Source organism: Bos indicus x Bos taurus, chromosome 8 (genome assembly GCF_003369695.1).
Source record: "Bos indicus x Bos taurus breed Angus x Brahman F1 hybrid chromosome 8, Bos_hybrid_MaternalHap_v2.0, whole genome shotgun sequence".
Taxonomy (NCBI): domain Eukaryota; kingdom Metazoa; phylum Chordata; class Mammalia; order Artiodactyla; family Bovidae; genus Bos; species Bos indicus x Bos taurus.
The window spans coordinates 79,206,004-79,230,512 of NC_040083.1; the positions used below are offsets into that span (position 1 = coordinate 79,206,004).

Genomic DNA, 24,509 nt, shown 5'->3' on the forward strand with positions numbered 1-24,509 from the left:
TCACTTTGACAGCATCATTTTTTAGGATTTTAAATAACTCAACTGGAACTCATTTTGATGACCATCATCATGGTTATCTTTGTGTATAAGATATATACATATATGATTTTATATATATATATATATATATGGGATTACCTTAAACAGTCTATTTTTTATCATGAATGTTTAATTATTTTTAATGGATTTTTTAAATCAAAAGTTTAATTTTAAAATGTATTTATAATTTTTCTACTCAAAAGTAATCATAACTTTATATCTCAAAGTACATAGTTAGTTCTTTTTAATGGCTGCCAAATGTTTCATAATAGGCATGTGTTTTATAGAGTGAGATTACTGGGGGGGGGACATGTATAATTTTAATTTTGATATATGTATTAGATTGTATTCTGAAAGATTTAACAATTTATATTTCTACTGGGAATATAAGAGAGTACAATTTTCCTTTATCTTGACCAGCAGTAGTAGGTGTTATCATTCTTTAATTTTTTCCAGTGTGTGTCAATGAGAAGTGATATCTCATTGTCAGTTTAATTTGAGCACTTAATATGATGTTCATTGGACATTTGGAATGGTTTTTCTGTGAATTGTCTTTCTTTTATCCTTTACCCATGGACTTTTATTAAATGGTTTACTTTTTCAGAAAGTTTGTAACAAATCCTTGTGTATTATGAAAGGTTAATCCTTTGTGATAGACATTGAAAATTTTTTCCTTAATCTTTTGTAACATCAAAATGTGTAAAATGCTGCTTGAATTTTGATAAGAATTACGTTGAATCTGTAGATCACTTTAAGTAGTTTGGCTATTTTAACTATTAATTCTTCCAGTTCATGTGCCTAGAATATCTTTCCATTTATTTGTATCTTCTTCAGTGTCTTTTATCAATATCTTATAGCTTTCAGTGTGCAAGTCTTTCACCTCCTTGGTTGAATTTATTCCTAGATATTTTACTCTATTTGATGCTACTGTAAATGGAATCATTTTCTTAGTTTCTCTTTCTGATAGTTCAGTGTGACAGTTTTGTATATTGAGTTTGTATCCTGCAACTTTACGGAATTCTTGTGTTAGTTCTAACAGGTTTTGTTTTTTTTTGTAGGATCTTTAGAATTTTCAATATGTAATATGGTGTGCTCTGCATATAGAGATCATTAAAAATTATTTTTAAATTTCTGTGATTAAATGTATCATACATTCAGAATATGAATTGACAGACACCTGTACCACCATCCATTTTAAGCAAAGTTTTTATTAATTTTGTTTTTATAAATTCCATTACTGATAAGGTCATTGGTAAAATTAAGTATTTCATAAACACTCAATGTATTACTCAATGTATGAATTACTCATATATTACACCCAATGTATGAATTACTGATACATAATTACACTCATACAAACACAGTATATGAAGTAGTAAATTTTATTAATTCCCTTATTTGGTATCTAATGTTGTCAGACACCTTTCTGCGTTCTAGAGAAAAGGACACAGCTGGTGACAAGGAGCTTACCTTCTAATGGGAAAGACTAAATTGTGAGCAAATATATAATGTCAGGTCATAAGTACTGTATAGAAAGATAAAAAATGAGATGGTTCTCATAAATGGGATGGTTGTGAAAAGCCTCTTGGAAGTGGTGATATATGTGAATATACTGAGAATGAGCTACACAAAATCAGAGGATGAAGCTTCCTGATAGTAAACAATAACTGCAAGGTCTCAGGAGTAAGGCTGAGCTTTAGGCATCAAGGAGCAAGCTAATTTTAATGGATTCATTTACTAGAGATACGGGTAAGGTAGCAGTTCTCAACTGTTTTTTGTCTTTACATTCTTAAAAGAGTTTAAGGACACAAATAGCTTTTATATGGATCCTATTTATTGATACCTATTATTTTAGAAACTAAAACAATACTTTAAAAATGTTTATTCTTTTTGAAAAACAGTAAACTCATTACATGTTAATAAACATCCATAACATTTATAAATCACATATAGACAAATATTTTATGGGAAATAACTTTTTAATTAAAATTAATGAAAAAAGTGGAATTGTTTTACATTTTTGCAAGTATCTTTCAGGTCTGTCTTAGTAGAATATTAACTGAATTATTTTAACCTGCTTCTGTTTTCAGTCTGTTGTAGTACTGCTTGCCATGTAGCCTCCGGAAAAGCCATTGTACACTTATGAGAGAATGAGTGCTTTTGGCAAATAACATGTTAATATTATTATGAAAGTAGTTTTAACCTTGTGTTCCCCTCAAAAGCATCTCACCAGGGAAACCTATTCTACATTGAGAACTGATGACTATAATTTCAAATTCCCCTCCCCCACCCCATGCTTTCTTTACTCTGGTCCTAGAGGTGACCACTACATTACAGTTTATGTGTCTCACTTTTATGAATACTTGTACACTTTACCCAAATATGTGTGTCCATAAATAACATCAGCTTAGTTTATGGTTTTAAACTTCACATGAACTTTGTCACAGTGTGTATGTCTGTATAGATATAGATATATATATATCCTTTTGCAACATGACTTTTTCCTTCAACATTAGAATGTTGAAATTGACCAAGTTTATCCAACAAATTTTATTTGTTAAAATCCATACTTTGCACTGAAGTTTATTTTGTTGATTCTCTGCAGTTGAAAATTTACCTTATTTCTAATTTATCACCATTGAAATCAGTGCTGTAGTAAACATCTTTGAATTATGACTCCTTTTGCACATAAAAAATAAAATTAATTGATTATCATAGGCAAATGCATATTCAGCTTTACTAGTTTTGTGAAATTGCTTTCAAAAATAATTCAATGAATTGTGTATGCCAGCCAACAGTGTATAAGAATTCCAGGTACCCCATAGTCTAGGCATTATCAGACTTTTTAATTTTTGACAGTAAAATATATGTGAAGTAAGTGTCTACATCTTAATTTGCGTTTTGTCTTCTCTATTTAATCTTTAACACGTAGATTCCACATTGTCACGCTTACCATTGTCCATTTAGATTTAATTATACAGTATGATCCTCATTATTTGCAGATTCTATATTTATTAATATGCCTACTTGCTAGAATATATTTGTTAACCTTTACATCATTACTCACTCTGCTCTTGCCATCTCCATGGACATGTCCAAAGTAGCAAAGTATTCAAGTCACGCAACACTGAAGTCAAACAAGACAACTGTCCACCTTCTTGTGCGTTACAATGTAAACTCTATTTGCCCCTGTTTTTATGCTTTTTGTTGGTGATTTTGTAGTTTCATGGCCTCTGAGTTGCAGTGATATGCTGTTTAGTGTTCCTGGCACAAGAAGGCTATGGTGTGCCTTACAGAAAGATTGTGTGTTAAATAAGATTTGCTCAGGCGTAAGTTCTTTGCTAATCAGTCAGCAGTGTACTTTCTATATAGTGTCTTTAAAAAGAAACACACATAAACCAATGTTAAACATTGATCACTTGATTAAAACCTTGGGACCAGAGGCTGGAGGAACCTAATCCTGTATTTTATCCTAACAGCAGTGTTTCAGTATTCTCTATTTCAGCATCCACAACAAGTTCATAGAACATAATTAACACAAATACTGAGAATCAACTGTGTGTATAGCAGAGTTTATTACAAGGTAGTCATCTGTTTCTTGTTCTTTCTTTTAAAAGAGCTCTTTTGCATACTCTGTCTTGTAGATTTTTTTCCTCTGTATTCCTCATGACATCTCTCTATTTTTGCTGTGTTGTAAGAAAGTTATTCTCTTGATCCTCAAGGCTATTGTGAGCATCCTTTCACATACTAACTTTTTTAACTTGAAAAATCCTAATTTTCAGATCCAGAAAGTCCCCTTTTTTAAAGTGCTTTATTTTTGTCATCTTAAGCAATTTTCTTACCTTGGATCTTCCAGCACTTCTCTTTTGCTGCCACCTGTTTCAGGTGTCCTGCCTTTTCTTTCTTCTGGCTGCTGCCTGCTCTGTCATTTTCTATCACATGATCATGATTCTGTTTTATTCTGAGGTTCTGGTCAGATTACTCAGTTATGGCAAACACTTAGGAATAGCAAATTGTCAACTCCTTTCTGTGCACCAAGAAAAGTGTTTACTTCTTCCTATCTCCTTAGGAGCAAAGGCTCCTGTCCTACCTCAGGAAAAGGGGGAAAAAAACACTTTCCATCTCTTCAGCTCTTGTATTTTCTCCAGGGCCAGGCAGGTAACAGATCCTCCAAGACTAGGAAAGCCTTTCTCAGTTGAGTGATGCTTTTAACCAAGAGAAGGAGCACCACAAGGACACTGGTTTGTGAGGATAGACAATAAGGTGCTGGCAGGATGTCTAGGTGATGATTTTAGCCAGTGATTGGAAATGTAGGTATATCTTAAAAACAATCAGATTCTATACAGTATTTTTTAAATAATTACTATTGTAAGTACAGTTCACAAGGGTACCACCTGTAGGAAAATAACGAATATTAGAGTAGGATTAGAAAAAGTAGAGCTTTAGAATTTTCCCTCTTTGTTGATCTTATTGGATCCAGCACTTAATTGTCCAAGTACAGAACTAAAGGAATTGGAAATATTGTACATTTATTATGTGGATAACAAATAGTGAAATACTTCCTAATTTAATGCTAGCACTCTTCAACTTCATGATTTATTTGTGTCCATTTTCTCATTTTTCCACCTTCCCTATGTGTTGGTAGCACCTACAGTGCTTTTTGTAGGCCAAATAAGTTTAATTTCAATAACAAGAGTATTATATTATCTTACAGGTGCTGCCTATATAATAATCACCAGGCTAAGGACTGTATTGACTCTTTTGTTACTCACTGTGTTCGGGTAAGAGCTACAGTTTGGATCATTGTGGTGGATACTTAAAAATTGTGGCATGCAGAATCTTCAGTAGCATTAATTTGTGCTGTTTTTTCATCTAATATTTCTTATTCATTTTCCCTGAATAAGTAGGAAATTGTTGTCTCTTCTTAAACTCAAGCGGATAGCTTCATAACCTGTAGTCTTCCTGCGAGATTGTTAGATACCAAGGCACCTTCTGATGCCCTCTCACCATACCCTTGTGGACAACAGAAACAGAATTAGCTATGACCCCCATCTAAAAAGAGTTTACTTTTTTTTTTGAAAAAGGACATAAAAACTCTTATTACTTTTGACCTTATAAATAACGAATATGGGTAACATCCCCAGGCGTTTATGTTTATACTGCTTTAATGAGCAGGATTATGTACTGTGCTTAGTCGCTCAGATGTGCCCAACTCTTTGGGACCCATGGGCTGTAGCCCATCAGGCTCTTCTGTACATGGGGTTTCTCCAGGCAAGAACACTGGAGCAGGTTGCCATGCCCTCCTCCAGGGGATCTTCCCAATCCAGGGATGGAACCCAGGTCTCCCGCATTGCAGGCCTGTGCTTTACTGTCTAAGCTACCAACGAAGCCCAAGAATACTGGAGTGGGTAGCCTCTCCCTTCTACAGGGAATCTTCGCACCCAGGAATCAGACCAAGGTCTCCTGCATTGCAGAGGGATTCTTTACCAGCTGAACTACCCAGGAGCAGGACTATAGTAAAATTAAAATTATTAATTTTAGATGAGATTGTGAACTTTTTTCAAATCTCAAATAACTTGAAAAAAATTAAAGCTTCATAGTTGATCAAATTCATTATAAATAATTCTTAATTATAAGCTTTTTATAGATCTTTTTTGCCCAATTCTATTTACCAAATGTGTGTTTGTGTGTAAGGAGGAAGTGGGATAAGACAGCATGGTACGATGCAAGGAAAATCAATAAAAGACCAGATTTTATTTTTATTAACTACCATTTTATCATTATCAGGCAGATCCCTTTACTTTTTTATAAACTTGCCAATCTTTAAAAAATGAAATATTAATACTGCTTTGATACCTCTTATAGGCTACTTATTGATTAAATGAGATGATAGCTGTCGAAGTATACAAATGTAAAATCATTACTATCCTTAGAGAATCTTAAAATGCATATTTCTTAAATCAGAGCATTCCTGTCTGTTGTCTGATTCATAAACTGTTATAGTATTTTATATGAGAATACCGAATAGATAAAAACAGTGATAAAGAACCTTAGTGAACAAGTATTGGTCACACAATCGTGTCTGACTCTTTGCGACCCCATGAACTGTAGCCCACAAGGCTTGTCTGTCCATGGAATTCTCCAGGCAAGAATACTGCAGTGGATTGCCATTCCCTCCTCCAAGGGATCTTCTCAACCCAGGGATTGAATACAGGTTTCCTGCATTGTGGGCAGTTCTGTACTGTGGTTTTCTGGGTTTTAGCCATTACCTAATTATTAGGCATTCTGGTATATTTAAAGCAGCACACAGAAGTGTCTGGCTTGAACAGTAGCTTTTAGCTTGAAATAAGCAGAAAAGAAACTGCTCTTGAATATGTGGAAAAATATCTAAAGATTGAAGAAATTATTTTTGCCATAGGGGAACAAGTTTTGTAAACAACCACTTTCCTCTGGCTATTAATAATTTCTAGTATTGAGTTCCTTTAAAAGAAACACCTTTGTAATAAGTACGCATAGGCATTATTCTTATATACAACATTTTTTCCCTTAAACCTGATTTTGAAAATTTGGAATGTGAATTTTCTTTAGTATCAGCAGATTTCATATTGACAGTTAACAAATTATACTGTTAACAAATACAGTTAACAATCGTATTGTGTATTACAGCCATTCTGTAGTCTTATTCAGATCCATGGACATAACAGGGCTCGGCAGAGAGATAAACTCGGTCATATTCTTGAGGAATTTGCTACCTTGCAGGATGAGGTAAGAGCCAAAAAGAAGCCCTCCCTTCTGAAATAAGCAACCTTGACTAGATTTTCAGAAAAAATTCTTTAGAACAATAATTTGACTACTTAATTTTTTAATATGGTGAATTTTCTTTTCCATTGAAATGTAACAGTTACATATACCAAAGAAATGTTTACAGAAAGAAATAGAACAGTAATCTAAATCAAAAACATCTTAAATTATTATTTTATAATCAATGAATTATAAAATAGGTGTAGAGCTATAGATATAATTAGAGTAAGTTTACATTGTAATAAAAATATATTAGTCTTCATTTAAATGTGCGCAATAGCAACACTGATAATGTAACTAAAGATCTGAAGCCAGTTATTTTTATACTGTAAAGTCTTTTTAATCTAGGAAGTGTTTAGATAAATATTATCCTTTCAGAAATGAAAGGTTTGAATGTAGGTCTAACCAAAGGTGCATTTGAAAGTATGAATTCTTTAAATGGTGAGAGTTACATTATCTGCTTATGTGCTATTTTTAGCTGTTACATTTTTTGTAATTCTTTTATTACCTTAACAAATTGATATTAATGACATTTTGTTGTGATAGGCAGAGAAGGTTGATGCAGCCCTTCATACTATGCTGTTGAAACAGGAGCCCCACAGGCAGCATTTGGCCTGTTTAGGTACCTGGGTCCTTTACCATAACCTTCGAATTATGATACAGTATCTCCTAAGTGGCTTCGAATTGGAGCTCTACAGCATGCACGAGTATTATTACATATATTGGTAAGAGAATGATTGGAGTTAAAATTGATGGTGGGTGGGATAGATAAGATCTGTGAGAGTATCTGTAGAGTGTAATTTTAGAGGTTTTTTAAATTTACTGTATTTGAATTTTACTTGTGGGACAATTGAAGAATATCTATTGAAAATTAGAGCCAGATCATCTTAAAAATCTTGTCTTAATAGTGTACAAATACATTTTTTATGCCATTTGAAATGTTATTTTAAAATTACTAATAAAAGTAAATTGATTAATGAACTTTTATCTGTTTCCAAAGAGAGAAATTAACATACATTTTGCCCTGACATCAGTGACGCTAGGTACTAGCTATGGAATGTACTTAAATAAATTAAAGTTCAAAATATGAACCAGATCTTCCTTCTGAGAAGAAATTATGGCTAAGATTATCATTGGGAGTATAACTGTTGCAAACTCGCCCTGAGGATTTGTCTCAGTAGCTTTGAAGAAGTTTATAAGAGGTAATCTTCAGCAGAGTAGTTCTTTACTTTCACTTGGGGCTGAGATACATCTAGTAAGAGGATGCTTGAGAATATTTTAGACATGAAAAACCTGCCACAGAATAAAGTAAGAAAATTGAGATCTAAAATGAATTCAGCTATCTTGCATCTTTTTTTAGTCTAGCAAAATATAGTAATTTAGTTATAATTTAAAATAGAAATGACCTATTGTTACCCATCACAGCTAAGTTTAGTATATTATTAGATCTAATTATAGTTATTCTTTTCATTCATTTTAAATTATTTAACTTAAAATTTAAAATATTGTGTATTCCCTGAAGTCACTGCTGTGGAGGCAGGAAAATAATTATTTTCCACACCATTAACAGCATCCATGTTAGAGATGGGAATACCATACCTGCCTCCTGAGAAACCTGTGTGCAGGTCAAGAAGCAACAGTTAGAACTGGACATGGAACAATAGACTGGTTCCAAATTGGAGAAGGAATACATCAAGGCTGTATATTGTCACCCTGTTTATTTAACTGTTTGCAGAGTACATCAAGCGAAATGCCAGACTGGATAAATTACAAGCTGGAATCCAGGTGGCCGAGAGATATCAATAATCTCAGATATGCAGATGATACCACCATAATGACAGAAAGTGGAGGAGGAACTAAAGAGCCTCTTGATGAGGGTGAAAAAGGAGAGTGAAAAACCTGGCTTAAAATTCAACATTAGAAAAATGAAGATCTTGCGATCTGGTCCCATCACTTGATGGATTAGAGATGGGGAAAATGGAAACAGTGGCACTTTTCTTTCTTGGGCTCTAAAATCACTGAGGATGGTGACCGCAGCCAAAAAATTAAAAGATGCTTGTTTCTTGTAAAAAAAGCTATGACAAATCTAGACAGCATATTAAAAAGCAGAGACATCTCTTTGCTGACAGAGGTGTATAGAATCAAAGTTATGGTTTTTCCAGTAGTCATGTACAGATATGAGAGTTGGACCATAAAGAAGGCTGAAGAGCTGAAGAATTGATGCTTTCGAACTGTGGTGTTGGGAAAGACTCTTGAGAATCCCTTGGACTGCAGGGAGATAAATCCAGTCAATCCTAAAGGAAATCAACCCTGAATATTCATTGGAAGGACTGATGCTGAAACTAAAGCTCCAGTGCTTTGCCCCCTGATGAGAAAAGCTGACTCACTGGAAAACTTTGATACTGGGAAAGACTGAGGGAAAGAGAAGAAGGGGACAACAGAGAATGAGATGGTTGTATAGCATCACCAAATCAATGGACATGAGTTTGAGCAAACTCCGTGAGATAGTGAAGGACAGAGTAGCCTGGTGTGCTGCGTCTCAAAGAGTTGGACACAACTCACCAAATGAACAACAGCAGCATTGAACTTTACTTTTCACCACCCGCACATCCACAACTGAGCATTGTTTCAGCATCGGAAAGTAATTCCAGTGCTGTAAAGAACAATATTGCATAGGAACCAGGAATGTTAGGTCCATGAATTAAAGTAATTGGATGTGGTCATGCAGGAGATGGCAAGAGTGAACATCGACATCTTAGAGATCAGTAAACTAAAATGGATGGGAATGGATGAGTTTAATTCAGAGGACCATTATATCTACTACTATGGGCAAGAACCCCTTGGAAGAATTGGAGTAGCCCTCACAGTCAATAAAAGAGTCCAAAATAGAGTACTTGGGTGCAGTCTCAAAAATGACAGGATGATTTCAGTTCATTTCCAAGGCAAACCATTCAGCATCACAGTAATCCAAGTCTATGCCCCAACCACTAATGCCAAAGAAGCTAAAATTGAACAATTCTATAAAAACCTACAAGACCTTGTAGAACTAATTCCATTATAGATAGATAAATGTCCTTTTCATATAGGACATTGGAATGCAACAGTAGGAAGTCGAGATAACTGGAGTAAGAGGCAGTTTTGGCTTTGGAGTACAAATGAAGCAGGGCAAAGGCTAACAGTTTTGTCAAGAGAACACGCTGCTCATAGGAAACACCCTCTTCCAACAACACAAGAGATACACATGAACATCACCAGATAGTACTGAAATCAGATTGACTATATTCTTAGCAGCTGAAGATTAGAAAGCTCTATACAGTCAACAAAAACAAGACCTGTAGCTGACTGGGGCGAAGATCATCATGAGCTGCTTATTACAAAATTCAGACTTAAATTGAAGAAAGTAGGGAAAACCACTAGACCATTCAGGTATGACCTGAATTGGTGCTTTATGATTATACAGTGGAGGTAACAAATAGATTCAGGGAATTAGATCTGGTCAACAGAGTGCCTGAAGAACTGTGGATGGTGGTTCATAGCATTGTACAGTAGGTGGTGACCAAAACCATCCCAAAGAAAAAGAAATGTAAGAAGGCAGAGTGATTGTCTGAGGATACTACAAATAGCTGAGGAAAGAAGAGAAGTGAAAAGCAAAAGAGAAAGACATACCCAGATGAATACAAATTTCCAGAGAGTAGCAAGGAGAGATAAGAAAGCCTTCCTAAGTGACCAATGCAAAGAAATAAAGGAAAACAATAGAGTGGAAAAGATTAGGGATCTTTTCAAGAAAATTGGAGATATCAAGGGGACGTTTCATGCAAAGATGGGCATAGTAAAGGTCAGACACAGTAAGTAACTTAACAGAAGCAGAAGACACTAAGAGGTGGCAAGAATATATGGAAGAACTATACCAAAAAAGATCTTAATGACCTAGATAAGCATGATAATGTGGTCACTCACCTAGAGCCAGATATCCTGGACTGTGAAATCACGTGGGCCTTAGGAAGCATTACTACAAACAAAGCTGCTGGAGGTAATAAAATTCCAGATAATCTTTTTAAAATTCTAAAAGATATTGCTGTTCAAGTGCCTCATTCAGTGTTAGCAAATTTGGAAAGCTTAGCAGTGGCCAAAGGACTAGAAAAGAATTGTTCTTTCAATCCCAAAGAAGGGCAATGCCAGAGAACGTTCAGACTACCATACAATTGCACTCATTTCACATGCTAGCAAGATGATGCTCAAATCCTTCAAGCCAGGCTTCAGCAGTACCTGAACTGAGAACTTTGAATGTACAAGCTAGATTTTGAAGAGGTAGCAGCACCAAAGACCAAATTGCCAAGATTCGTTGGGTGATGGAAAAAGCAAAGGAATTCCAGAAAAACAACTACTCTGCTTCATTCATTATGCTAAAGCCTTTGATTGTGTGAATCACAACAAACTGGAAAATTCTTAAACAGGCGGGACTACCAGACTACCTTACCTGTCTCCTGAGAACCCCGTATGCAGTCAAAAAGCAACAATTAGAACCAGACAAGGAACAATGGACTGATTCAAAATTGGAAAAGGAGAATGTCAAGACTGTATACTGTCACCCTGCTATAATTTATATGCAGAGTGAATCAAGTGAAATGCCAGGCTGGATGAATCACAAGCTGGAATTAAGATTGCTGGGAGAAGTGTCTGCAGATGATACCACTCTAATGGCAAAAAGTGAAGAGGAACTAAGGAGCCTCTTGATGAAGGTGAAAAAGGAGAGTGAAAAAGCTGCCTTAAAACTCAACATTCAAAAAACGAAGATCATGGCATCTGGTCCTGTTACTTCATGGCTAAAGAAGGGGAAAACGTGAAAACAGGGACAGATTTTATTTTCCTGGGCTCCAGACTCAACTGAGGATGGTGACTGCAGCCATGAAATTTGAAGATGCTTTCTCCTTGGAAGGAAAGCTACGACAAACCTAGACAACATATTAAATAGCAGAGACATCACTTTGCCAACAAAGTCCGTATAGTCAAAGCTATGGTTTTTCCAGTAGTCACATATGAATCTCAGAGTTGGACATCCATAAAGAACGCAGATCACAAGTGAACGATGCTGGGAAAGACTCTTGAGAATCCCTTGGACTGCAAGGAGATAAATCCAGTCAATCCTAAAGGAAATCAACCTGGAATATTTAGTGGAAGGATTGATACTGAAACTGAAGCTTCAGTATTTTGGCCACTTGATGCCAAGAGCTGACTCATTGGAAAGACCCTGATGCTGGGAAAGATGGAGAGCAGGAGGAAAAAGAGGTGATGGAGGATGACATGGTTAGATAGCATCACTGACTCAATGGACAGGTGTTTAAGCAAACTGTGGGAGATAGTGAAGGACAGGGAAGGAAGCCTGGTGTGCTGTAGTCCATAGGGTCACACAGAGTCAGACATGACTTAGCGGCTGAACAGCATAACCATTAAGATGGTTTTGTTGTCATGGTTGCTAAGGCTCTTAGCAGGTAATTCTTGGTTATGAAAATGAATTGGAGCATCAATGTAGTTACGTGAGAAAAATATTATTTTGTATATTCTCCAACATTTATGTAGGTAACAGCTCTTACCAACAGGTGTTATAGCTACTTAGGATTTTTTTTTTCCATTAATTCATATTGGACACTCCTGTTCAAATAAGGCATTTTGTAGAGGATTGTGCTCAAGTTTTGTTGTTTGAGGCAGCTGATTGGAAGCTTTTGTGCTCTTGATTGCTCAGAATACAATTTTTATATGCTCTTTGACACAAAGAATTGGCAGATGAATTATATTCAGATAAATACTTGAATAAAATTTACCTGTATATTTGAACAGATTCATTTCTTGCTAACAAAAGAAATTTTATTTCTGCTTGTAAGTATCCTGGTCTACTTTGATGTTAGTTTTAACTTTTGTTTAATTTTAGTATTACAGATTGGGCTCCAGCATTTTTATAAAATATATATTGTTGATCTTTCTGAATGTGATCCCTAAAGCATGTGGACCCTAAAAATCAGTTTAAAAAAAAAATAATTCTTAAATTTAGCATGCATCATAATCACTCGGAAAGCAACTTGTTGGGCTGTGTTCTGGCGTTCCTGGTTTAGTAGGCCTAGGGTAGGGACCCCACCCCACCCCCCGCCAAGTCATTCGCATTTATAACTGCTTTGCTGGTGAGACTGCTGCTGGTCCTGAGATCACAGTTGAGAACTGGTATAGAATATTAGCTCTTTGACTCTCTTTAGATAAAATTGTAGATTAATTTTGATAAAGCAGTTAGTAAAAAGCTTGTTGATAGATCTGATAAATGAAAGGCCTGAATTATGCCAGCTCTCCCCTTTACTCATCTGTCCTTGGGTTAGGTAGTCAGAAGGTAGAAGGGAGCATTAGTTCTCTATAGAAATCATCTCTTTGAGTTAAGGTAGGTTACAAATCCTCATTTTATAGTGTGATGGGGGAAAAATTCATTTTTATTTTTTACAAGGATTTTATAATAAGTGCTTTTCTTAAATTCATTGCCAGGAATTCTTTTCTCTCCACATAAAACATACTTTTTCTAATCAGATAGAATTGTACTTTCTATATACTTTTTCTACTCAGATTTCTTGGTTTGCTTTAGGTGCCAGGAGGCATAGTGCTCAGTTTAGCATTAAAATAAAGTGCCTAAGTCATTCCAGGTGTATCTTTTCATTTGTTTTGCTTTTTTTTTTCTGGCTGTGCTATATGACTTGCGGAATTTTAGTTCCCTCACCAGGGATTGAACACGGGCCATGCAGTAAAAGCACCCAAGTCCTAACCACCAGACTGCCAGGGAGTTCTCTTCCTTTGCTTTAAAATGTTCTTTTTTAACATGTTTTAATAGTATAACCTGCCTTCTAACTGTTTGAGAAATTTTCAGAATGTGTCATACCAACTTGATCGTGAAATTTCTTACAAATCTTTGATTTTCATTTAATATAGTAGTGGTCCTTAATTTTATTCAAGGAATATATATTTATATCCTAGATTTGAACTATTTTTCTGGCCTAAGAGAAAGTATTATTTGCCATTTTAAACTTACAAGAATTTAGTACCTGGTGAGATAAATCTGTCTCACATTTCTTTATTGAATAAACTCAAGTAAATTATATGCTTGCATGTTTTTAATGTTTTAGAATCATTCTGTCTAATGCATGTAATTTTTGTTCTGTATTTGTTTCCTTTTGTAATTAATAAGAAAATAAGAAATTCCTTAATGGGTTTAGGTGAAATGTGACCTATATTGATACAGTAAAAACAATTTGCTGGACATTGATTTGATTTACTGATACATGCAATTACCAAGAAGTCTTTTTTAATTAAAGTATAGTTGATTTACAGTATTGTGTTAGTTTCAAGTGTATAGCATAATGATTCAGTACTTTTGCAGATTATATTTAATTATAGGTCATTACATGATAATAAGTGTAATTCCCTGTGCTATACAGTAAATCCTTGTTGGTTATTTTATGTATAGTAGTTTGTATCTGTTATCCTATACCCCTGATTTGTATCCCCTCCAGAAATCTTTTGAAAAGTTGTAAAACTCATATCATTGTAGTATATTTTCCATATTGTGTGGCGACAAGAAGATTTCCATATTGTATGGCAACAGGATAGGGAAAATTAATTATTTGTAATGGTCATTTTTTAAAGATCTAACCTATCAATTATCTATTTGAATAATCTTGTTTTAAAACAAAAAACTTTTAAAACATTATTTAAAAAATATCTCTTTATTAGTACTAGTGCATGTGTTGACCAGGCTCTCATTTAGACATGTATCATTAACTAACATTTTCTTTCCATTAAGGTATCTCTCTGAATTTCTTTATGCCTGGTTGATGTCGACATTAAGTCGTGCCGATGGCTCTCAGATGGCAGAGGAAAGGATAATGGAAGAGCAGCAGAAAGGCCGTAGTAGTAAAAAAACAAAAAAAAAGAAGAAAGGTGATGGGAATTATTTTTAAACTTAAGAAATAAGTAACACTGGAATGTACTTTAATTTCATCAAATAATGGATGAATTAGTCATTATATTTTTATTTTCACCATCTTCTCTTCCCCGGTGGCTCAGCTGGTAAAGAATCCGCCTGCAGTGCGGAAGACCTGGGTTCAATCCCTGGGTTGGAAAGATCTCCTGGAGAAGGGAATGGCCACCCATTTCAGTATTCTGGCCGGGAATTCTATGGACAGAAGAGCCTGGCAGGCTACAATCAATGGGGTCTCAGAGTCAGACACAGCTGAGCAAATTTCACTCACTCACTCACTCACTCATCTTCTCTTCAGAAGATACTGGGGTAGAACCTGAGTCACAGTATTAGTGGTAGAATCCTTTTGGTGTCTTTCCTTGCTTTTCTTTTACTTCTTTCCTATGTCATGTGTCAAAAGACAAGAAGTAGTAACCACATGGAATAAGATGAGGAACAAGACAGCAGGAGACTTGTGATACTCTCTTGACAGAAGGCTGACAGCTCAGGAAGGAAGGAAATCTGGAGTGGTGCTATTAACAGTCAAACAAAAAGATGATCATACACTGCCCAAGGACCATGAGAAGAAAGAAATGTTTCCAGGGGACTACCCTATTAATCACTCATGGGCCGGCACAGATAGACTACAGTCATTACAAAATAGTGCTTTGTGTTCCCTTCAGATTCAAATTGAGTGTGGGTCATTAAATGACTGTACTCATGGCTTTCCTGTAATAAGAAATTGTCTCTGTATTGTGACTTGAGAAATCTTACAGTTTGGGGAACCCAATTACTGTCTAACCTTAGCTCTATTTTATTATTTGTAGATTTGAGCCGTAAAATTTAGCCTGTGGGAACAAACTTTTTAATATTTTAATTTGGTAAACAAGATAGAATTAATTTAGATTTCTTCTGCAATAATGCAAGAGGAGGAGGGAAAAGAATTTGGATAATTTTCTTTCTAATTATAGTTCGCCCATTGAGCCGAGAGATCACAATGAGCCAGGCATATCAGAACATGTGTGCTGGAATGTTTAAAGTAAGTTGCTACATTGCTATTTTATTATTAAACTAAAATGAACTCTCCTGTGATTCTAGGTTCTAATTTAACCTTCATTTTTACTAACTGTCTGCTTAAAAATGACCTTTTATCCAAGTCCAGTGGTTTTATTAATTTAACAAATACTGAACATTTGTCATATGTCAGATGTCTTGTACTAGGTGCATTGCGAGATACCAAGTCTAATCTGATGTGATCCTTGTCTCAAGTGCCTAGTTAATGTTAGACCAGATGACATATATGTGGCATAGATACTAAGAGAGGGAAGCGTTTACTTCTGATTGATGATCAGAAAAGGTTTCTTGGAAGAGATGGGTTCCAGAGTTTTTTAGAAGTATGTTAGTTAGGAAAGGGGCAAGCTCCATAATGAAAGGCTTAATTTAAGCAAAGCAGACATTTTCAGGAGATAGTAAGTCGAGGAAACATACTAAAATACATAAAATAGAACATGGAATTCTGTTTGGAAAACAGGATCAGTGCTTTTCTTATAGAGATGATATATTACTTTTTCTTCAGGAGCTTTTACTTGAAGTTTTCAAAGCTGTTACAAGAGCCTTAAGAAGAATATGCATGTGGTACAATTTCACTGGGGAAATTAAAATATTAGACACTGGAACATGAACATTTTTCATATAAAAGATGGTGCAGAATATAAAAATGAATATTAAAGCTAGTTTTTTCTCTTCCTGTTTTTGATTTCTGGGCCTTGTTTTGATTAACTGTGTATAAATAGCTGTTTTTTATTTTCTGCTCTCTGTTAATGAAGATGTTCACATTTTCATACTGTTATCATCTTTCTCTCTCTCTCTTTGTACTGTAGACCATGGTAGCTTTTGACATGGATGGCAAAGTACGAAAACCCAAGTTTGAGCTTGATAGTGAACAAGTTCGATATGAGCACAGATTTGCTCCATTCAACAGTGTAATGACACCACCACCAGTGCACTATCTGCAGTTCAAGGTGAACCTGCTGCTTAGAATAATCGCAAAATATTTAGTCTTAGACCCTCTTGGAGATGTGCTATTTGTACCTAGCCATTTTGCTGAAATAGTCAAGTGAAACTGTTATTGGACCAGTGAGATAAAGGGATGAAATAGCAGTTTTAAATAGTATGAATATTATTTGACTTTGTTGGGTATACTCATCATATTAACAGTTATTTAAATATGAGAATAATATGAAGTATGGTATATAAAGGTTAAAAACTGAATAGGAAAAAACCAGGACATGCAGAGTGTTTGCATTAGTGTCCATATGTGAATGGATAATCAGTGTAGAATTCTTTAATTTAAAAAGGTATTTTAGAGTTTTTTCACATTAAACATATTTTAAATAATAGTATTTCTTTCTTTTTAGGAAATGTCTGACCTCAATAAATATAGCCCTCCTCCTCAGTCTCCAGAACTGTATGTGGCAGCTAGTAAGCACTTTCAGCAGGCAAAAATGATACTGGAAAATATCCCAAACCCAGACCATGAGGTAAAACTGCAGTCACGGTTATTCTACAGGAAGTTTGTCAGGAAGTACATCACTTACTACTGGATAACAGTTTAATTATAAAATGAACTTACAGTATTAATAAATGAAGACTGTCATGTTTCTGCTAAGGATTTCAGTCACTTTGCTAACCTAACCTTGTCAGACTTAAAATTATATGATAAAAGAAGTGATACAAATATCTCCTTTGTGTAAATTTAGAAATCAGTGCAAAGAGAAATTAAGACTTAGAACCATAAAGCTGAAAGAATAGAAATAAGACCCAGATTGATCTACAGCTCAGTAATGTTAACATTAAATTTAAAAAATTTTATAGTTTATTAAAATATAATTATATAAATCTTAAATCTAAAAAATGATCTGGTCAGTTATCACAGGAAGTAAAAACAACCTTATTCTATTTGACCATTTAAAATAAAGCCTATTGTTTTGAAGACTATTTTGAGTATCATTCTACAGAGCTTAGAACTTGCAAAATACAAAATATTGTTTCAGCCTCTTATGAGTTTCATTAATTTACTATATAGCCTAATTTTATTGAAATGTATTTATTCTGTAAATGAGAGTTACCTGTAACACACTGACCATTTTGGGGGGTATATCTTGATACAGCCTCCATGAAAGGTATTTTAGCAATCTGTCGAAAATCACAGGTGCCTAGTCCCCGAAATTCTGCTTCTTGGGATTTACCTTACAGATACTTGTGTACATGTGGGAAGTGATGAATATACAGATATTGTCGAGTGTGTACTGTCCTAAGTAGTCTGGTATATTCTAGCAGGGGGCGGGGCAGGGAACAGAAATCTGGACCTTTCTATGGGAGGTGGGGGGGGCAGGCAGTAAAATAGTCTATTAGAAGATCAGAAGTACTATGAAGAAAAACCTTAAAAGAGATTTTTCTTCTGAGAATAGAGATAGTGAATGCTCCCGGAGGTATAGTGGAAGGGATTAGACATTTTTAAATAAGTTGGCCTCTGAGCAAATCTTGGAAGAAGGTAGAGAAGCAAGTCATATGACCACCCAGGAATGGTGCCTTCTAGGCAGAGGGATCCATACGTGTAAAGGTATGTAAAGGAGTGTGCCTGGAGTATTTGAATAACAGCCCACGGCTGTGTGCTGGAGTGAGGTGAACACAGGGTTGAGCTGTTGGAGAGTTTTAATGTGACCAGATCTGACTTTTGTTCTAAAGGATCACCATGCTGGCCACTGTGTTGGTAAAATAGACTGGTGAAACCAAGGATAGAATCCAGAGCCAGTTAGAGGCCATGGCTGTGATCCAGGTGAAAGATGGTAGTGCCAGTGGACCAGAAGTGATTGCATTTTAAGGTCTAGCCAGTGGGATTGACTGATGGATTGGAGGTGGAGTTAAGAGAAAAATAGGAGTCAAGGGTGGTTTTGAGGTTTTTGGCCTGAGCACCATCTGTTTGGATTGAGTTGTAAGGGGAAGACTGTGGATGGAACTCGTTGGGAGGCAGGGCTGGGAAGGTCAGGAGCTCAGTTTTGAACATGGCTTTTGGATGCCCAAATGGAGTAGTTATGTAGGTGAGTGGGTATGTGATATGGAGCTGAGGGGCAGCAGTTCCTGAACTTGAGGTGATGTGTCAAGTGAGGTCAGTAAGAAGCAGGCAATTTTTTTTTTCTTCAAGTTGCCCATTACTCCCTCTTAAAGAGAAGTGAGTATTCCATTCCATTGTTTCATATTTTCAGGTGAAACGTTTTGGACAAATGGTTGTCAGAAATACCAGTTAAAGGACACTTTCTGCCTGCTAGGCGTGAGTTTCAGTTCATAATACGTGTTAACTCAGTCCTCACAAATCTTTGTGGGATAGGTAAATTATATCCCCGTTTTTACAAATGAAGGAACTGAGAACAGAGAGGTTAGAAAACTTGCAGAGGTTTCATAGCTGCTGCTGCTAAGTCACTTCAGTCGTGTCCGACTCTGTGCGACCCCAGAGACGGCAGCCCACCAGGCTCCCCCGTCCCTGGGATTCTCCAGGCAAGGACACTGGAGTGGGTTGCCATTTCCTCCAATGCATGAAAGTGAAAAGTGAAGTCGCTCAGTCGCGTCCGACTCTTAGCGACCCCATGGACTGCAGCCCACCAGGCTCCTCCGTCCATGGGGTTTTCCAGGCAAGAGTCCTGGAGTGGGGTGCCGTTGCCTTCTCCGGTTTCACAGCTAGTAAGTGGCAAAAGTGGACTTTGAAACTAGACGGCTTAACTCTAGATTCTGTGCCCTGAACATGTTGTACTGTCTTTACAGGACTTCACGATATAATGCTTTTTTGTTTTAATGAAAACAAGATACAGTAGTCCTTTCAAGTTTTCATGATAGTAAACTGGAGTTCTTTGTTACTAAAAGATACATGGTGGTACTCATATTTTGAAATTGCTTTCATTTTAATAAAATACTGACACTTATTTTGTGCCACATTCCTATTGGTATCTATAAGTCAATATATTTTGACTATGAATTTTATGTTTTGATAGCTTAATGTTGTTCATTATTTAGGTCAATAGAATTTTAAAGGTTGCCAAACCCAACTTTGTGGTTATGAAGTTATTGGCAGGAGGACACAAAAAGGAATCCAAGGTAAAATATATTGTTATTCAATTGTTATAAACTTCATTTTTTTTAGTAAGATGAATAAATATTACAAAAAAGTCAGAATGCCCACAAAGATGATTCTAAAAGGGATTCAGTGGCAGAAAATAAATTGGAACTTGCCATTTTGCCTTGAAACTTACAGATTTTGTTGACTTAAAATCTCTAAAGTTTGCTCTGCCCTTCCACCTAAATTACTGAATGATTTGAGGTAACAAAAGAAAATGTGTGAAAACCAATTTATGGGAGTTATTTAAAAAGTCATCCACTTTTAGAAAAGTGAATGCTTCAATAAATAAATACTTTAATGGCTCGGGAGATGGAAGATTTTGTAAGCCTCCCTTGGTTGGTGTTTCATTGGTGCTGTATCAACATTCGGTGCAGAAGTAAGAGGCCAACCATTGAGCCATTTCTGGTGGCATCTGTCCATTATATAATACATACCTCTATTTGTTTGCTCCCACTGCTTTTCTGTTATCCCTCTTTCTTACCGCCTCTGCTTTACCAGTGACTCATTTCATTGCTCAGAAGTAGCAGCTACCATAGGACTAAAAGAACGCACTGACCCATGACCTTTTCCTGTAATTTAAGTCTGTTTTCATTAAGTATTCTCTAAAAATAGAAAACCATTGGTCAGCATGTTTTCTAATCACCTTCACAGATGCAGAGATAAGCTAAATCATTTTCTGTTCCTTGTTTCTAAAAACACAAGAGTCTAAAATTAAAAGTCTTTGTTTACTGTCTAAATATGTATAAGATACATTGACTTTGTTTTCACAGGTTCCTCCTGAATTTGATTTCTCTGCTCACAAATATTTTCCTGTTGTGAAACTTGTTTGAGAGAAAGACTGAAAAGGTGACCAAAAGGGTGGAGTCTACTTTCAGATTCTGTTCTTAGAGGATCTATCCGTCAGTCTTACCATATAACGTGAAGTGAAATGGATTTCTTGGATAACAACCCATTATAAGGAATACTTTTAATTTGATAGCCTTATATGACGTGAATGAAAACTGCTGTTTTAAAGTGGTTTATTATGTTCCATGGATGAAACTAGTCTTATCGAATGCATTGATGAATGTTATTTGGTTTTATTACAGATTTAATCATAAATCATTTTTTATGAGTGAAAATAGTGTTTGTAAAGGTTAATAAATTTCTTGACAAAAAAATGCACTATTGGAGATGAAAAATAGCACTTTGTGGATACGTGCTAAGAATTGAAGGTGTTTACTCTTAATATTTGAGCAGTTCAAACAAAAGTTTAAAATCAAGGGATTTAGTAAACACTCACATGGGATTTGGGCTAAATACACTTAAGGGAGGTTTGGGGGGACCTCCTAGCTATATAGGGATACTAAGTCACGCAGGGATTGTGATTTTGTGTGTCACAGTATCTTAAACTATATACCAGCATTTTTTTTTGTCAGAATTTTTTTTAATCCTTTTAACTGTTACTTTTGGCACTTTTTTAAAAAAGATTACACATCATGTTTGCTAGTGATATTATAGGGTTAGGTTTAAACATGACATGCTGCTTTTTATTACCACTTACTTAGTTTAACCCATGAAACATTTTCAAGTGGGGCCTTCCCAGCATCCTCTGGCTCTGCAGATTGACTTAAATTCACCTGTACCTGTAAGTGTCCAGTGCCAGTGGCCCCAGCCTTCTTCCTTTGCTGCTCATTCCGCCCCCATCTGCTCTGCTGTTCTGTGCCATATTGCTGTGATCTCTGGGGGCCTTTCCTTTGGTCCTACTATTAACAAGACAGTATTGTTAGCAGGAGTTACACTGAGCCTTTGGCTTGGCTTAAAACCAGCAAGTGTTTTGTATTTCCTTTATGGTTAAAAGGGTTCTGAGTTTCAAGTATCTGAATTCTTATTTGACACCTTTCTTGCAGATGTCTTATTGAAACTTTATTTCTGGAAATATCTTAAAGCAGCTAACCTGCATAAATCTTGCTTACTATAGTAGAGCCGACGACTGTAGAGTAAGAATATTCGTGACTCCTCTCTTCTCAGCTCCTGAAGCAGACAGGCTCTCTTTTACCAAGAGTGGTGATAAACGTGTTATCCAGGAACAGCCAGTAGACATTGAAATCTCAGAATCCAGAAGTCTTTAAAAAAAAACAGTAGTCTGTACAAAAGAAATGAGCTATAAAGAGATAAAGAATATATCTGTTGCCTTCTATTTGGATAGTTTTCTGAGAAAGAAAACAGTTTCTGGCTGGTAATTTCTGATTACTTTAAACAAGAAAAATGGTAGACAGGCAACAGAAGAAAGAATTCAAAACGCAAAGAGGCTAAATGAGGCAGCAACATCTGGCAGACAGCCAAGAGCCTGAGGTGAGCTATAAGAATGTGGATCAGTGCCAACAGGAACCATGGATTAAGAGGGTGTGCTGGCATTTTTAAACTGATGTCTAATTAGGTCATCTGAAAATGTACATATAGGTTATTGAGCAAGGGTTCTGCCTAATTAAGAGTACCTAAGGCTGTTTTTTCAGGAGTGGCTCTTCTCCCTAAGAGCAAAGAGTGTTCCTAAGTTTCAGCTGCAGGTTTCTAATCAGAAAAGCTGAAAGTTGCCTTTTTTCGAACTTTTTGGAAATCTATGTACCATACAAGGTGCAAAAAAAAAAAAAAAATGATGGGGGAAATAAGACTGCCTCTCCTCTCACAGATCTAACAACCATAAGAATGCAGAAAAACCAACAAGTCTTTATCATGCTCTAGGGAAAATGCAGTGTGCTGGTGGAGGAGACCCACCTCACATGATTTATGGAGAAAGTCACCATCTCATCCAGGTCCCAAAGGTTAACGATGGGCACTAGCTGAGTCCCTTGACGGGGACACAGATGGGCACAGGCCTGTGGTGAGAAGGTGGCAGTTGACTAAAGTATAGGAGCAGGATAAGGAACTAGAGAGGAGCTGGAAGTAAGGGGAGACTGTTGACTGATGTTGGTGGATACTGCTGGAACATTTGAATCAGGTAAACAGCAGGATCAAATCAGATCCGCTTGCTCATGATTACTGGTTCAAAAAGCTGTAGGCAGGGAAGCTTGTGAGGTGAGAAGAAATGACGGTTGGTCTTAAGGTAGTGGCAGAGGGAAGAGATGAATGGAATCAAAAGATAAGAGGTACAAGACTTGGGTGAGTTTGTGGAATCAAGGGTGATGATTCATAGGTTTTAGGGCTTTGCAACTAGATGGGTGTGGTGCTGTTTGCTTATATAGGCAAAACAGGAGACAAGGTTCAGGGATAAAGTTTGTTTTAGATGTTAAGATGTCGTCTTTTCTTTCGGGCGGTGCAGCTTGCAAGGTCATAGTTCCCTGACAGGGGATTAAACTCAGGCCCCTGGCAGTGGAAGTATGGAATCCTAACCACAGGACCACCAGAAAATGCCTTCTTGAGCTGTCTTTGAAAAACATCCTAGTGCAAGTGGCGAGTAGTTTGGTGTGGAGCTGAAAGCAGCATTCTTGGGTAGACATGAACTGAAGACTAAGTGGCTGCAGAAATGAACTGTAAACTGAGGCCTGCACTGGGGGCTGCCGGAGAAGGCAATGACACCCCACTCCAGTATTCCTGCCTGGAAAATCCCACGGATGGAGGAGCCTGGTGGGCTGCCATCTATGGGGTCGCACAGAGTCGGACACGACTGAAGCGACTTAGTAGCAGCAGCAGCTGGGGGTTGCAATTGCTCAGGGAACATGTAGAAGAGAAGAGTCTGAGATTGGTCCCAAGAAGAGTCAGGATAACCAAATTCTAAGAGTGGACCAGGGCAGAGGTGGGAGAAAGGAGCAGGTAGGAGATGAAAGAAAAGTGAGCGCCTTAAAATCATGCCACGCCACCCTCTGACCAAGTTTCTGTCACTCGTTTCGTAAGACTCTGGCCTTCTAAGAAGTCACCTTAATTACTGGTCAAAAAAGCCACCCGTTTAGAAAAGTGTAGGAGAGTTTTTCTCTGGCCATGAAAAGATTTAGCCAGAAAATAGGCAATGCAGGGCCACATACAGCTAATAGGCCTAAGATAAGGACCAAAATGGGCCCACTGGATCTGACAGGTTGCTGGCAACAATAGTAAGAACCTTCTTGAAGAGGTAGGGCAGAATCAGTACATTGAAGTGTTAGTGAGTGGGGTGTGAAATAATGGAATCATTCTTTAGAACTGATTTCTCCACATTTATCCTTACCCCACCCTGTTCTTGGAGGAGCTGGTATGATCATAAAAGATCAACTATTCTCTGGTTAATGATAGTCTTCACTAAGTGATACCTGGTTTGGCCACTTCATTTCTGCCCTGTCCCTGGGCGCCTCAAGCTGCATCTTATTTTGCTTTTCCTCTGACCAGCCAACCTCTTCTCTTGGACAGCTTCTCTTTATCTTTCAAGTTTCTGAAACATTAGATCTTCAGAGAATGCTCCTGTATCTCCTCGTTTAGGCCAAACCATTTAAAAGTGCTTAGCATTTTCAGTTCAGTAGCTCAGTCGTGTCCAATTCTTTGCGACCCCATGAACTGCAGAACGCC

The 24,509-nt window shown here is 36.5% G+C and overlaps 1 protein-coding gene across 4 annotated transcripts in view; it reads left to right on the top strand.

The window, feature by feature from the left end:
- NAA35 (N(alpha)-acetyltransferase 35, NatC auxiliary subunit) overlaps positions 1 to 21,161 on the top strand; it is an 88,062-nt gene extending 66,901 nt beyond the window's left edge. For 3 of the 4 annotated variants that reach the window (XM_027550147.1, XM_027550148.1, XM_027550149.1), the window contains exons 15-23: positions 4,754 to 4,820; positions 6,706 to 6,804; positions 7,387 to 7,565; positions 14,672 to 14,808; positions 15,799 to 15,866; positions 16,708 to 16,848; positions 17,245 to 17,367; positions 19,895 to 19,975; positions 20,768 to 21,161. In XM_027550147.1, the coding sequence (XP_027405948.1) occupies positions 4,754 to 4,820; positions 6,706 to 6,804; positions 7,387 to 7,565; positions 14,672 to 14,808; positions 15,799 to 15,866; positions 16,708 to 16,848; positions 17,245 to 17,367; positions 19,895 to 19,975; positions 20,768 to 20,827 (955 nt within the window). In that variant the 3' untranslated portion in view covers positions 20,828 to 21,161. The remainder of the gene's footprint in view (positions 1 to 4,753; positions 4,821 to 6,705; positions 6,805 to 7,386; positions 7,566 to 14,671; positions 14,809 to 15,798; positions 15,867 to 16,707; positions 16,849 to 17,244; positions 17,368 to 19,894; positions 19,976 to 20,767) is intronic. The other variant, XM_027550150.1, reaches the window with a different exon arrangement.
- The last annotated feature ends 3,348 nt before the right edge of the window (positions 21,162 to 24,509 follow it).